This window comes from Nannospalax galili, unplaced genomic scaffold (assembly GCF_000622305.1).
Source record: "Nannospalax galili isolate Female #2095 unplaced genomic scaffold, S.galili_v1.0 scaffold664, whole genome shotgun sequence".
Classification (NCBI taxonomy): domain Eukaryota; kingdom Metazoa; phylum Chordata; class Mammalia; order Rodentia; family Spalacidae; genus Nannospalax; species Nannospalax galili.
Window position 1 is genome coordinate 5,371,450 of NW_008354274.1, and position 14,474 is coordinate 5,385,923.

A 14,474-nucleotide genomic window follows, 5' to 3' on the forward strand; every position below is an offset into this window, starting at 1 on the left:
TATCGGTTACCTGTGGTCACAAAGAGACAACTACCTTACAGAAACATGGGTTGGGCAGAGACCCATGGTGTACGAGACAGGTCAGTAGAAACACACTGACAAAGCAAAGGATAGTGTTCCACAGAGAAGGAGATTTCAAGGCACAGCCCCACCTCTCACAGCTGTGTGGCTCTTGGGCACTTAATCGCCCCCTCTGAACTTGATTTCACAATCACCGCCCTTCACCCAGGATGAGATTTCTGCAAGCTACTTGCCCAGGCTTACAGGAGGGGTCCAGCTCAGGCTGGTTCCTGTGGGGCATGCTCCTCCCTGAGAGACCCAGTGCAGGCTGCTCTGGAGTGGAAGGGTTTCTGCCGGATCAAAGGCTTGCCGGCAGCTCTTGGCTCTCAGGAGCGCAAGCGAAGCAGAAACTGACTCCAAACACACCTTGCTTTCTAAATCGAGATCAAAGCTGCCTCCAAGACCCCTTGCCTCAGAGGAAACCAGACATCTGGAAGGTTCTTAAAAGAATCTGGCTGACTGAGCAGAGTAGTCGGGCGGGACACCTGGGTGGAGGCATCTATGTTAAAGAGCGGCCAGTGATACCCAGCTCTGCACCATGTCAAGAGAGGAGCATCTGATCCAGACAAGCCATGTTTGGGGAGCCCGTGCAGCCGGAGAATATTCTTGGGGTTCATGGGAGTTCATGACTGACAACATGTGGCTGGCCAGGAGCTACAGATCAGGACTGTGGAGCCACTGAACAGAGCGGCAGCTGTGGGGACATGGAGAAAGAAGTGGCTCAGTGATGATGTGACCAATGGCTGTCACCAGCAGTCCCAGTGTGGGGTGCCCATGGTACACACGGGATGATTGGTAGTCCTCTGCTGGGGACTGGGGGACTCCAGGCCAACCAAGGTGGGGCTCAGAAATATCTGCTCAGATGAATATTTAGCGCAAACTTTTTTTTTTTTTAGAAACAGAGTGTGGTGGCACACAGCTTTAATCCCAGCACTCAGGAGGCATAGGCAGGCGGATTTCTGTGAGTTGGAGGCCAGCCAGGGCTGTGTATCAAAACCCTGCCTCAAAAAAACAAAACGTTAACAGAAAACAAACAAAGCAGAGGCCAGGGAGATGGCTTAGGCAGTAAAGTACTTGCTGAATAAACATGACCAGGGTGACCTGGTGAGGGGTTGGAGGCTGAGGGTCCCGTCCTGGATGTGGAAGATGTCTGTATTCAGAGCCTGGAGCGTAGTACACTGCATCTTAAATGCCATATGGGGAACTGGGAAGCTGAGTCCATGAAATACTGGCAGCAAAAGCAGGAGGACCTGAATCCCAATCCCAGAACCCACACAGAAATAAACAAATGAATAAAAAAGCCAGGTGTGGTGGTGGACACCTGTAGTTCCAGTGTTGGAGGACACAGCGATAGGTAGATCTCTGGGGCTCACTGGCCAGCCCGCCCAGTCTCCTCGGGTGAGCTCCAGGCTAGTTAGAGTCCCTGTGTCAGAAAACAAGGTTGAGGGTTCCTGAGGAATGACTTCTGCAGACACACATGTGCACACACACCCTTCTACAATCGGATATACACACAAAATACTATGTGTATTGTATGTCACTTGTTTCTCAATAAAAGTAGGGACAAGGTGATGCCTACTCTATGTGACCATTCGAGGAAACAAGGGCTGGCAACCCAGACCTTCCCCACCTAGGCACAGACATGGGTACTGGGTATCAGGAGGTAGAGAGTGCAGCAGTCCCTCCCTGTGCCCCGCTGTCCCTGTCTCTGCTGTGGACTTCCCAAGGGCTGTCCCACCATGCACACTGCTCTGTAAGGGCTCTGGGGGGTGCCTCTGAGGAGGTCTGCTGCTGCAGGGTGTGAGAGCCCTGCCTCTCATCTGGATGTCGAGCCTACAGCTCTGTTCTGGGGAGCGGGTGGTCCAGGTGGATGACATGACCCCGTTTGTGAGGCCTCAGCAATGACCAAGTGACTGGCATTTGGACCCCTCCTTATCTTTATCTCCTGTCCCGAGGTAAGAACCTAGGCAGGAGGGTGCTGGGTCTGGGTGAGCAGGGGAAGGTCAGTCACTGCTGAACAGTGGGGCCTCTGAAAACAGTGTGCTATTCTGTTACTTTCCTGAGCCCTTGAAGCATCACTATGAAAGTAATAATCAGGGGCTGGAGTGATGGTTCAGGGCCTGCAGGCGTGAAGACCTGAGTTCTTGGTGCATGCTTATGCCACAGTGCTGGGGAGGTAGAGACGGGAGGACCGCTGGAGCTCACCGGCTGACCAGTAATCTCTGAAACCCAGGTCTCAAAAAATAAGGTGGATGCCAGAGAAGCTTCTTCATACAGCAGATGGTGATTAACACAGAAACTCACAACTCATCAACATGCAGGGAACAAGAGGTTGCAGAGCGCTTCTCCCTGCATAGGACACCTGTATCAAACCTCTGCCTCCCAAGGCTCAGGCATCACTGTGGAAGACCGGGTAGAAACATTTTATGAGTCAGAGGTGGTGGATGACCACAAGGAAACAGAGTTTTTCAGACGCTGGTCAGTTACTCACATGAACTCACAGCAATGGTGACAGCATGCACAAGTCTCTGGTACAGAAGTGGTGAAGAAACCCCAGCTACACGTGAGGAACTACTGTCAACGGATGATTGCGGGGAGGGGGACAGTCAGTCTCTTTAAGGGGAGATTCTTTGTAGGTTAACCGGGTTCTGGTGGATAAACCCACACCAAAGGACATTTGGGGACACAAACCTGACTCTATAGTCCTTCACACACACACACACACACACACACACACACACACACACACACACGATGCAATCAAACTACTCAGCAGAGGTCAGGAAGTAGTAGTCCAAGCTGGTAGCAGTCAGCCTCAGTGCCCTAGGGGTGTGCACAGCTGAGGGTGTGGCAGTCAGTCCCTGTGGGCCTAGCTAGGAGCTGGGGGCTAGTGGCAGAGGTGCTGGGATTTGGGGCTGAAGAAATGGGTGGCCATCAGGGCTGACTGACGGTCCCCATGGCTGAGGCCAGCAGGGGCTGATGAGGACCCCAGCAGGAAGCCAGAGGTCCCAGGTTGTGTAGCTTCAGCCCTTTGGGAGACCGTTCTGTCTACAGCATAGACTGTCTGACAGGCCTGACAACTAACCCCAGAGACCTTCCACCACCCGGGATGGCTGGTCACACGGCCAGGGCACTGGGGCCAAGGAAGAATGAACATCTGTCTCCACCATTCCAGGAGTTGTTCTATCTGCCTTCTCTTCAGGCACCAGTGCACACTCACGGAGGCCCGAGGATGCTAGGTGTCCCGCTCTATCACTCTCCACCTTATTTCCTTGAGACAGGGTCTCTCACTGGCCTGAGAGCTGGGCTAGTGGCCAGCAAGTCCCAGCCATCCTCCTGTCTCTGTTCCCTGCTGTGCTAGGGTTGCAGGTGTGAGGGGCTATGTCCCGCTTTATGTGTGCTGAGGATTTGAACTTGGGGACTCATGTTTATGTAGTAAGTGTTCTTAACTATGGAGGCATTTTCTCCAGCCTCCTTATTTACTCTTATTAATGGAATCTGAAGAGGAGGAGCTGGATGACGGACATGGAGCTTCAGTGTGGCATGGATTCATAGCCTTGATTCTCACACATTTATGAATGCAGCTAAGAAAAGACCCGTGAGTACTGATCTGCAAAAACTCTGAGGAATGAGCTTTTAGGTCAGGCTTTTACGAGCCGGCAAATCTGAAGACACAGCTAATCAAGGTCTTAATTGGATTTATCTGCGGGAACTGTAGAGCCACGCAGCTCGGCTGTGGAGTTCCTGCCTGTACCTTCCAGAGGGTGCGTCTCTACAGCCCCATCACTTCATTCGATTTGTGTGATGTCACCAGACACCCAGCACCATCAGAACACACAGTACAGTACTGGCTGGAGATATGGCTTAGTGGTAGAATGAGTGCTTGGCTAGCATGCACAAAGCCCTGGGTTCTAGCCCAAGGTGGCATTAAAAAAAAATCAACCAAGTGTTGTATAAACCTGTAATCCCAGCACTTGGGAGGTAGAGGCAGGAAGATCAGGAGTTCAAATTTTCATCCTTGGCAACAAAATGAGTTTGAGGCTAGCTTGGGCTACATGAGACCCTGTCTCAGAAAAAATAAAAATCAACCGACCGACCAACCAACCAACCAACCAACCAAAAAACACAACAGGAGCTGAGGAGACGGCTCAGTGGATAAAGTGTTTACTGCTGAGCATGGGGACTGCAGTTCCAATATCTAGAGGCCACATAAAAGCCTGGCAGATGTGGTGGCCACCCCGGCACCAGAAGAGCAAGGTGGCTACCAAGACCAGCGGAAATTGGCAAGCTCTGGGTTCAGTGAGAAACTCTACCTCAATAAAGTAGAGGGCAATCAAGGGACATACACAAGGTCCAATTCCATGTATACACATCCATGTGCCCCTCCAAACATGCATAAACATCTGTATGCAGACCACACATATACAACAAAAGGGAAAAAATAAAACAACAAAAATAATGCACAGTATGTAGAAGGGGCATTGCAGAGCCCAGGTGGGCAGCAGAGGACCTGGTACAAGGAGGAACTCAGAGGATGGACGAGAAAAACGGGCCTGTGGCTCACTGTGGAGGTGCAGGCTTGTCACCCAACCCTCCAAGGGCTGAGGCAGGAGAATCATGAGTTCAAGACCTGCCTGGGAAACACAGAAAGACTCTGTCTTAAACAACAAAACAACAGCCAAGTATGGTGGTTCATCCCTGTAATCTCAGCACTTGAGACATTGAGGCAGGGGGATAGAGAGTTTGGGGCCAGGCTATACAATGAGACCCCAAACCCAAACAAACAAACACCCCAAGACAAAATACGAACCACTGCAATGAAAAAAAATATGGATGTTCTTGGTTGTTAACTTGACAACCTGGGAAGAGGGAACATCAACTGAGGAATTTTCTTCATTAGACTGGCCCATGGCTATGTCTGTGGTGCATTTTCTTGATTGCTAATTGATGTAGGAGGGTCCAGCTCACTGTGGTGGTGCCATCCCTAGGCAGGTGGGCCTGGGCTGTCTAAGAACGGTAACTGAGCAGGCCAGGGGAAACAAGCCAGTGAGCAGTGCTCCTCCATGGTCTCTGCTTCAGTTCCTGCCTCCAGGTTCCTGCCTTGAGCTCCTGCTGTGGCTTCCATCACAGTCCACTGAATCCATCACAGTCCTCAGTGATGGACTGGTGAAAGTGTAAGTCAAATAAGCCTTTTCTTCTTCAAATTGGTTTTGGTCAAGTGTTTTATCACAGCAACAGAAAGCAAGCTGGAACACCAACCAATAAATAAATAAATTAAATTAAACACACGGTGGGCTACAGTGAAAATCCCTCTGGTTTTTGGGCACAGGGAGGTGTCAGTGAAACCCTACGTCTGCAGGTTAGCACACATACATATCAGAGAGAGAGAGAGAGAGAGAGAGAGAGAGAGATATGCTGTATGACCACCTTAAATAGAAGCAGCAGGTAGACACAACATAAAGACAATTTCTGATAAGATCTCTGTATTAATTGCCAACTTGACAGGATCTAGAATCACCTAGGAGATACCTCTGGGCATGTCTGTGAAGGAATTTCTAGACTTGGTTAACTGAGGTGGGAAAATCCACCCTCATTGTGGGCAGCACCATCCCATGGGCTGGGGTCCTGGACCAAATACAAAGGAGAAAGTCAGCTGAGTACCAGCATCCATCTCTCTCTGCTTCCTGACTGTGGATGTCATGTGACCAGCTGCTTCACACTCCTGTGTCAAGCCTTCCCGCCATGATGAACTGCACCCTCAAACTATGAGCCAGAATCAAGCCTTCTTTCTTTAAATTGCTTTTGTCAGGGTATTTGTCATGCATTAGGAAAAGTAATCTAATCTCTAATCTCTATAAAGGTGACTAAGGCCAGGGTATAACTTCAGCCCTGTGAGTACCCCATCCCCACCCATCCCCAGCATGTCCACCTGGAGAGACAAAGAAGGTCCTCCATAGCTTCTTGTCTCGTGTGACGTCCCGGATCTCCTTGGTCATATTGACCATTCTACCAGCCACCGGAGGGACTCGACGGAAGTCCAGGATCCTGGTGAAAAAAGGATGGAGAAAGAAGTCTATTCTCCCTGGTTAATTCTCACTGTCCACAGAGGCCAGCTCATTTGCCATAGCTCTCCAGCCCTCTACCACACCAGGCTTTCAGGCCATGGCACAGCCTGGGCACATCAACACCAGGAAGGTGTGTACTCCAAAGGTCTGACGCCTCTGTGCCAGCCCTACCAGGCAACCTGATAACTAAACCATGCCTTCATTCAAGGGCTAAATTTAAAGGAAATTAAATTAAATTAACCACTTATAATAGGGTTCTTTCTGCATGCATTGCCACTTGCTTAATTAAAAGGAGATGCCTAATGCTAGCTTTTCTTGCTGACACAGGATGTGGAGATGAGTTGTCCTCGGTGGAGACATGACCAGGCAGGGAAGGATGGGTCACATTCCCATAGTGAGGGGTCTCAGGACCCCACAAGATGACTGTGGTCAGTATCCTTCCACCCTGAGCTTTGTGAGTCTATTTGTGTCTGTGTGCAGGAGCCGCCACTCTCCCTGTCACGGGAAGGCTGCTTTTCTGGGTCCAGGCTGCTTTTGGTGGTTTAGACTGTTAAAAGTTTAGCTTCTAGGGATTTCTAGATCCCACATAAGGTTTAGGATCTACATGAGTCTCCTGGGATCCAGTGAGATGGGAGGCTCTAGCTCGTGGGTCTGTGATGGAGCCTGGATTCTGCAGTCCAGCCAGGGCTGTACACAGGGCTGAACACTGAGCCCTGTCCCTGTGCTGTGACCTGGGCAGGGGTCCCTCTGCACCTCTTAGAGCTGACCCCAGGGTCAAGCCCACGAACAGCCCCTCAAGGGTGAGATGTGGGCTACCCCACTGCCCTTGGAGCTCAGGTAGGGCCAGGTGGAACCAAACCATGACATGATGTCAGGGCTGTCCCTCAGGAGACAGGTGACAGGGCCTCCCACCTATTGTCATCAGAACACCATTTCCTCAAAGGACGCCACTCCGTGCAACTGTTAAAATCTACAGTGCCCAGTGCTTGTTCCCCTCTCCTCCCTCTTTCCTACTCCCTTTATTCTCAGAGATGTGCCACCTGCCACCTGCCCCTGCTGCTCCCTGCCATCCGCAGAGGGGCAACACACACACAAATCACACGTTTTAAAGGCAGGTCAGCTTTGGTTAAGGGTTCGGGGCTCTGCAGATGGGTCTCTTGGGGACTTACTCTTTATGGTGTTGTTAGTTGGGGGAGCTGGGGAGATGGCTCAGCAGGAAATAGTACTTGCTATGTAAGCCTGAGGATGCTAGTTTGACCTCCAGCACTCAAGGGTGGGGATGCATGCTTGTTCCAAATCTAAGGAGGCAGAGACAGGTGGATCCCTAGGACCCTCTGGTCAGCCAGCTAAGAGTCTAGTCTATTTGGAAAGTTACAGGCTAGAAAGACTCTGTCTCTGGAAACATAGTGACAGTTCCCACCCCTTGGTCTGTGATAGTTTAGCATGGAGCAGCTACGGAGCTGTCAGTGATAACAGCTGCATGGTTCCCAAGCCCAGGCCGTGTCTCTGCGGGTGCACAACTATGGCTCCAAGTGCAGAGACAAGTCTGGAGTCGGGTGGCTCTCGGCAGCATGAAGCAGGGAAGACTCACCTGTCCAGGTGAAAGGCAGCAATCTCTGCATTATGCCTCTCATAGTCAGAGAAATAAAAAAAGTCCGGGGGTGTCTCCTGCTCCCTCGTTTGCCTGGAGAAAATAGAGTAGAGATAGAGTTAGGGTTAGGGAAGCTCTGGGTAAAAGGGACAAGCTGAGGTGCAAGTGCAGCTGGAACCAGAGCTGATGCACATTTCAGTTCAGTTGACAGGATGGCTCAGTGAGTAAGGGAGCTTGCCACCAAGTCTGATGGCCTGAGTTTGATCTCCAGGACCCACATGGTAGGAGAGAACTGGGTTGTTATGGACTTCCACACATGTGGTATGGCATGCATGCCCCCCTCCCCAAATAAGTAAATATACATTACCTTATAAAAGAAATTATAGGGGACTGGGAAGATGGCTTAATGAATCTGAGTCTGATCCTAGCACCTCCATAAAAAAGCTATGGTCATCACACTTGTAATTCCAGCACTGGGGAGGAAGGTGGGCTCACTGGGCAGCCTAGCCTACCTCGTGGGTTCCAGGCCAGTGAGAGACCCTGTCTCAAATTGAGATCGGCCTCTGGAGGCCAGATGTGCATTCACACACACAGAGATATACACACACCATGCACACATATATACACCATATATATACCATTCACATATACACATATGTACACATTCACATACAGACACACATACACATGCTCCACATACATATACACATATACACACGTCCACAAATATATACATACACACCACACACATACACACATCCACATATATGCAAACATCCACGCACGCATCCACATACAGATACATACATATACCACATACACTCCGGTACACACATACATACACACGATCACATACACATACATATAACCACAGATATAGACACACATAGCATGCATACACCCCACACATACACACCACACACACACACACACACACATAGACCATACACGTGCCACACATATACACAAACAGCACACATACACTCCTGAACCTAAATTATATCAATTTTCAGTGTGTCCCATTTTAAGGTATTAAGCACACAAGGCTCAATGCTAGGCTGTTTCCTATGTTTTTGTGCCCAGAACCTGCATGTACCAGGTGAGGTCATGCATCCTCACCAGCCCTCACTTAGAAGTCTCACCAGGGAGGGGCACATGTCTGGTGTGTTCGGTGCTTGGTACCTTGTCGTGGCCCTGGAGGGATGGAAGAAGTGAAGTGGGGTGGATCCTGCCTCCCCATGGGCACAGCCAGAGGCATCCAGAGCTGCCAGGATTTGATTATTCTACTTCTATCCCACTGCCTGGCCCTCCCATTCACAGCAGCTCTCAGCTTGAGCTTCCCAAGGATGGCTCAGCCCTGCCCTGGCCTGTCCTCCTGGAGAAAAGGGCTCAGAAGGCCCCAGAGGGTTAATCAGAGGCCAGCCAGGGCTGTCCAGGGACTGTGAGTGGGGCAGCACTACCAGGCACCTGGGGAGTGAGGAGACCCCCTCAGGAGGGAGTCTGTCAACCTAAGGAGGTTCCATCTCTGCTGGGGTCATTCTGAGCCCTCAGGACTTCTAGAGACCAGCAGAACAGAGAAGGGGGCTTGCTGGATGGATGGGTTAACTCCAGATCCCAGCAGGGCCCTTCTTCGGGCATGAGTTTCGAAGGCTCATTGATGCTGGCTAGGAGCTCCCATGTATCCATCGTGGGCCTTGGCCCTGTGCCTGACTCTGTTCATGTGTGCTATGTGTGCAACCCGGCTTGCCCACCCTCTCTGGGCCTGGACATCCAAGCCTCCTGCAGTGAGCGGTGCACAGTCCGGGGGGAGTGGCATTTGACCCTCCCTCTCAAAGACAGGAAGCCAGATGCTCTGAAAGGTCAGTGTCACTCCTTAGACATCAAAGGTCTTCAGGCTCATTGATCTGGAACTGTTAACTTTTGGTTGCCCAAAGTGAAGTCAGAAGGCAGGAATGTTTCTTGCTTGAAACCTGGGTCCTCCCAGTGTTCCTGTTTCCATCCCAGACCAGCCAGGTAGGAACTCAGCCCTAGGTGCAAAAGACTGGGGCCGGATCCTCCGGCATCGAAGTTCCCTTCCTTTCCAGGTATGCAAAGGAGGGCCTGCTTCTCCCTGGGCACGGTCAGGAAGTGTAGGCCTGGATGCTCCCACAGTGGAGTGGAAACACCCTTGGGGGACCAGAAATGTCAGCTTTGTGCCAGGAAGGATGGACCTAAGTTTCCGGGTCCCTCAAGCCCACAGCCCCACTTCCAGCTGAGGCTACTGCCCCACACAGGGTCCATCATAGTAGGGTCAAGGCATCTGGTGGTCAAGGGTGGTGTCCAGGCATGTCAATCATGGCTTGTTCCCTTAGAGCTATGGACAGCTGTTTCATGGTTTCCTGAATGCCACTTGGCCAAAGGTAATTTTCTCCTTGGCCTTCCAGAGGCAGCTGAGTGCATGAGGGATAGTTTGGACCCCATGATCTCATGAGTACCTTGACAGGATGGTGCCTAGGAATGGCCTTGGTCTCACAGGTATATGTGGAGACCAGAGATCAGTCTTGGATGTCACTCCTCAGGAGTCGTCTACCTGTTTGTTGGGATAGTCTCTCATTGGTCTAGAATATACAGGGTAAGGCAGGCTGACTGGCCAGCAAGCCCCAGGGATCTGCCTGTCTCTGCCTCCCTGTGCTGGGATTATAAGCAAGCATCACCACGTGCCTTTTGATTTACATGGTTGCAAGGATCAAAGTCAGGTCCTTGCATGGCAAGCATTTCCCTGATTGAGTTATGGCTTGGCATACTTGATATAAGAATTGACATCTACCACCTCTTTAGAGCGGCCCTCAGTGAACACTGAGCATAGGCCTCATAGAGCTGCACTGGGCTTCTGGGCCCAGGGAGGGGCTGAAGCAGGTTTAGGTCTGTGCAGGGCTGGGATGGGGTGCAGGTGGTTAAGTTGTAACCACCCACCTTAGGCACACATATGCAGGCACACATGTGCAATCACACACACAGAGCTCCATGTGTACTAGCACTGCATGTGTTATGGCATACACACACCCCTAAATACACATTGTGAGGGGACTGTGGACAGAAAGCATTAGGGCCAGCTCCTCTGATGTCTTCCAGGGCTGGTTGTGCAGAGGATCTGGGGCAGATCATCAGTATCCCGCTGTGAAAAGGCAGCCTGACCTCCTCCCATCCACTTATATACCCTCGAAGCCCAGGCTTCATCAGCAACTTCCCACCTGGAGCACACAGATCTTGTTGCTAAAACAAAGCCTGTATGGGGCTGGAGATGTGACTCAGTTGGTAGAGTGCTTGCCCAGCATGCATGAAGCCCTGAGTTTCATCCCCAGCACTGCATAAGCCTGGCACAGTGGAGTACACCTGTAATCTCAGCTTTAGGGAGGTAGAGGCAGGAAGATCAGATGTTCAAGGTCATCCTCATCTATCTGTAGGCAGTGCATGATACTGGTGCACTTACATACATGCAGGCAAGACAGCAATATACATTAAATAAATAAATAATAAATTAATTTTAAAAAATTAGAAAAAAGAAAGTAGAAAACCACAACTAGTATGGCTACTATCTGCTAACAGCAGCAGAGAATCTGGGGCAGCCTTACTCCCACTCTGGTCCAGGTCCTGTGCCCCTCTGCAGGAGAACTGATTTACACACAGGAACAGCTTCCAACCAAACAACCTGACAGAGTCACAGGAAGCTGGGCTGCTTCCCCCAGATCCTCCATAGAATTCAACAGTGGCATTTCTCCCTCCCACCTGCTGGATGTCCCAGGAAGACAGCCAGATTCTCCCAGCTGGCCTTTGCCTGTGCCCGCCCATCTCTGACTTGACTTCCTGGAGTCTTGACTTGGCTGGCTTTTCTGCATAGCCTAGCCCAGTGGATCGAGACACAGCGGGCTCCTGCCACAGCAGTGCTTGGCAGTGTGACACTGGAGGGCATTGTTAGTCAGGATCCAGGGCAGGACCCAGGGGCGGGGATGTTCCTGTCTCAGGATCCTGAACTGGCCAGAGGCTTTCCTCAGAGCTGTTGTCTGAGGACAAAGAACAAGCAGCAACTGATCACCCTGTAGTCACCTCCACACAGACCTGGGGACACCAGGCAGTGAAAGGTCTTCCCACCCATGATCTGTCCCTCTGGGATCACATCCCTCAGATTAGATGGCTTAGAGCCCTGTGGCTCCTAGAAGGGCCCAGGACACTTCCTCAAGGCCTCTGGCCTGACCTGATTCCTGGTTCTGCATCCCTGGGTTCTTACACCTGCCTTCCACCCACGGAAGCTGGAGACAGGCCCAGCCCCTTGGCAATCACTGCACCCCCACACCATAGCATGTGGTGTGCTTGGCTCCCAGAGCCCCTTTTCCTGGAATAGCCCAGGGGTTCAGGGAAGTGGTGAGGGGAGTTCTGTTCACTGTAGCACTTGCTCTAGTGCATACTTGGGCACCTCACATCTGTTCAGACCTGTTGGGTTGGTCTTGGGTGCTGGGCCTGGGAAGCTGCGTTTTATTGAGTTTCTGTGATTTTATGCAACTGAAGCTGTGACTGTAGGCACCCACTGGGGTTCTGGCCCCTGTAGGCAGGACACCCCAAGGAATCCTGATTTACCTGTATCCAGCTCTTATAATCTCCCACATGAGCCCTGGTGGACAGGACAGACCAGGGACTGAACTCCACAGGAGCAGGGCCTTGCTCAGGGTTGGAGACTCTGCCATTCCCCCACCAGACCCTAGTGGCCACTGGTCCATTGGCATGGTGGAGACCTTTGCCAGCCAGGAGAAGAACAGAAACTTTAGATACCTGTTCTAAGTTTCATGAGGGGCCTGACATACATGCACACCAGGGGTCACAAATCTTTATTCACCTCCTCTGTAAACCAATGGAGGCCAAGATAGCAATCAATTGCCCCAACTCCCCATGTGGCAACACTAGGGCTGCCACCCAACAGGCTGCTTCCAGCTGTCCCGGACACCTTCAAGCTGACACAACAGGCTACCCTGTCATAGGGCCCCTCCTTGGATCAGAAGTCCTGCCAGTGAGACCGAGTTGTGCCCCTACACAGACAAGCCCTTTTGTCACTTATCACGGTGATGGACACTTACTTGGGTTGCATGTGGCCATCAGGGAGAGCTTTTCCAGCTGTTTGTGGTGGCCCATACTTATAATTCCAGCACTGGGGAGACTGAGGCAGGAAGATTATAAATTCAAACTCTGTGACAGAATGAGTTCAAGACCAGCCTGGAAAACTTAGGGAGGCATACACACACACACACACACACACACACACACACACACACACACACACACGCACACGTGTGCGCAAAAACCCAAAAAACAGAAATGGCTGGGCATGGTGGCACACACCTTTAATACCAGCACCTGGGAGGCAAAGGCAGGCAGTTCTCTGTGAGATCAAGGTCAGCTGGTGTTAAAGAGCCTGTCTCAAAAAAAGTCACATAAACGTATAGTGTTGTCATGGTAACTCACACCAGCCACCATGTGCACGCATCCTGCAACATGGAAAATAGGCCAGGGGCTGTGAAGAGTAAGGCCAGATACACGGCCAGGGAATCCCTCATTTTGCTCCTGCAAGATAACACTTGGCCTGAGCAGCCTCCAGACTCATGTTGCCCAAGGTTAGCTCTAGCCTGGGCTCTCGAGATGCCTTCTGGAACCTGGCATGGGCTCCCATCAGACCTCTTTCTCCTTCATGTATTCCTGGAACTGTTGTCCACCTTTCTAAGGGTGTGCCCGCTAGGAAAAGCGCCTGGTCTGTCTGTACTAGGGATGGAGGGCTGGAAGGCAGGAGGGCAGCTTCTGGTGGGCATAGGCTCAGGACAGGCGATAATGGAAAAAGATAGGTGCTGTGTAAGATGCTGACAGGAGGTGGCTCCCTCTGCAGCTACTGAGTCACGTTTGCACAGATCAGGTAGAGAGTGAGGACTTCTAGCAGGGGACCCTGAGTGCCCAGAACACAGGGGGATGAGGACTTCACATTACCTTCTGCCTGGCATCTAACAGAGTCCCCATTGAGCAACAAAGGCCTAGGGGACACGGGCCTCAGGGCCATACGCCAGGAGGCTCAAGACTAGGCTGCTGATCAGGGATGCTCAGAGGCACCTCTGGAGCTGCTGGAGATGCCGGTGCTGGGAGACCAGACATGTCTTTGTGAAGGCAAGGACACAAAACCAGAGTGTGCCTCTATAGGGACCAGTTAATCAGCGCCCTGGGCTATCCTCACCTGGTGGGCACCTGAGTCCTTCACTGTGGCTGATCAGCCTCTGGGCAGAGCTTTGGAAAAGTACTGGACTCGTTGGGTCCTGGTCAGGGGACAAACTTGGTGAACCCAGCTGGCCAAGTCCCAAGAGCAGCCAGGTGTGGAGGACAGGTGCAAGGTTAGCCTCTACTTCCAGGAGCAAGAAAAGATGTTATCAGATACTCAGTTGGCTGGGTGCCCAGAACACAGAACTGCCTGGACCACAGAAGGAACAGGGCCACCAGGACACGTTTCCTGGAATGAAAGGGATCTTTGAGTACCCAGGTTGGTCACTGATGGTGCCTGCAGGTCAGGCTCAACCAAATGGCCTCAAGGCAACTGTAAAGGCTGCCATTGACTTTGACAACAGTCTTTCACTAGTCATCAGCTGCCCCCTTCCCAGCAAGTGGGAGGCACTGGACTAGCCTACAGGTTCTTTCTGGGTGGCCTGACCCTGCCTTCTGTGGGGGAGTAAGTGATGTTCAAGCTCACAGAAGCT

At 51.5% G+C, this 14,474-nt stretch overlaps 1 protein-coding gene across 1 annotated transcript in view; it reads right to left on the reverse strand.

Moving 5' to 3' along the window:
• The window catches only part of Fam20c (FAM20C golgi associated secretory pathway kinase), a 60,386-nt gene that overhangs the window by 9,785 nt on the left and 36,127 nt on the right, over positions 1–14,474 (reverse strand). The window contains exons 4-5 of the mRNA XM_008851452.2: positions 7,717–7,809; positions 5,990–6,105 (exon numbers count right to left, since the gene is read on the reverse strand). Of these exons, the coding sequence (XP_008849674.1) occupies positions 5,990–6,105; positions 7,717–7,809 (209 nt within the window). The remainder of the gene's footprint in view (positions 1–5,989; positions 6,106–7,716; positions 7,810–14,474) is intronic.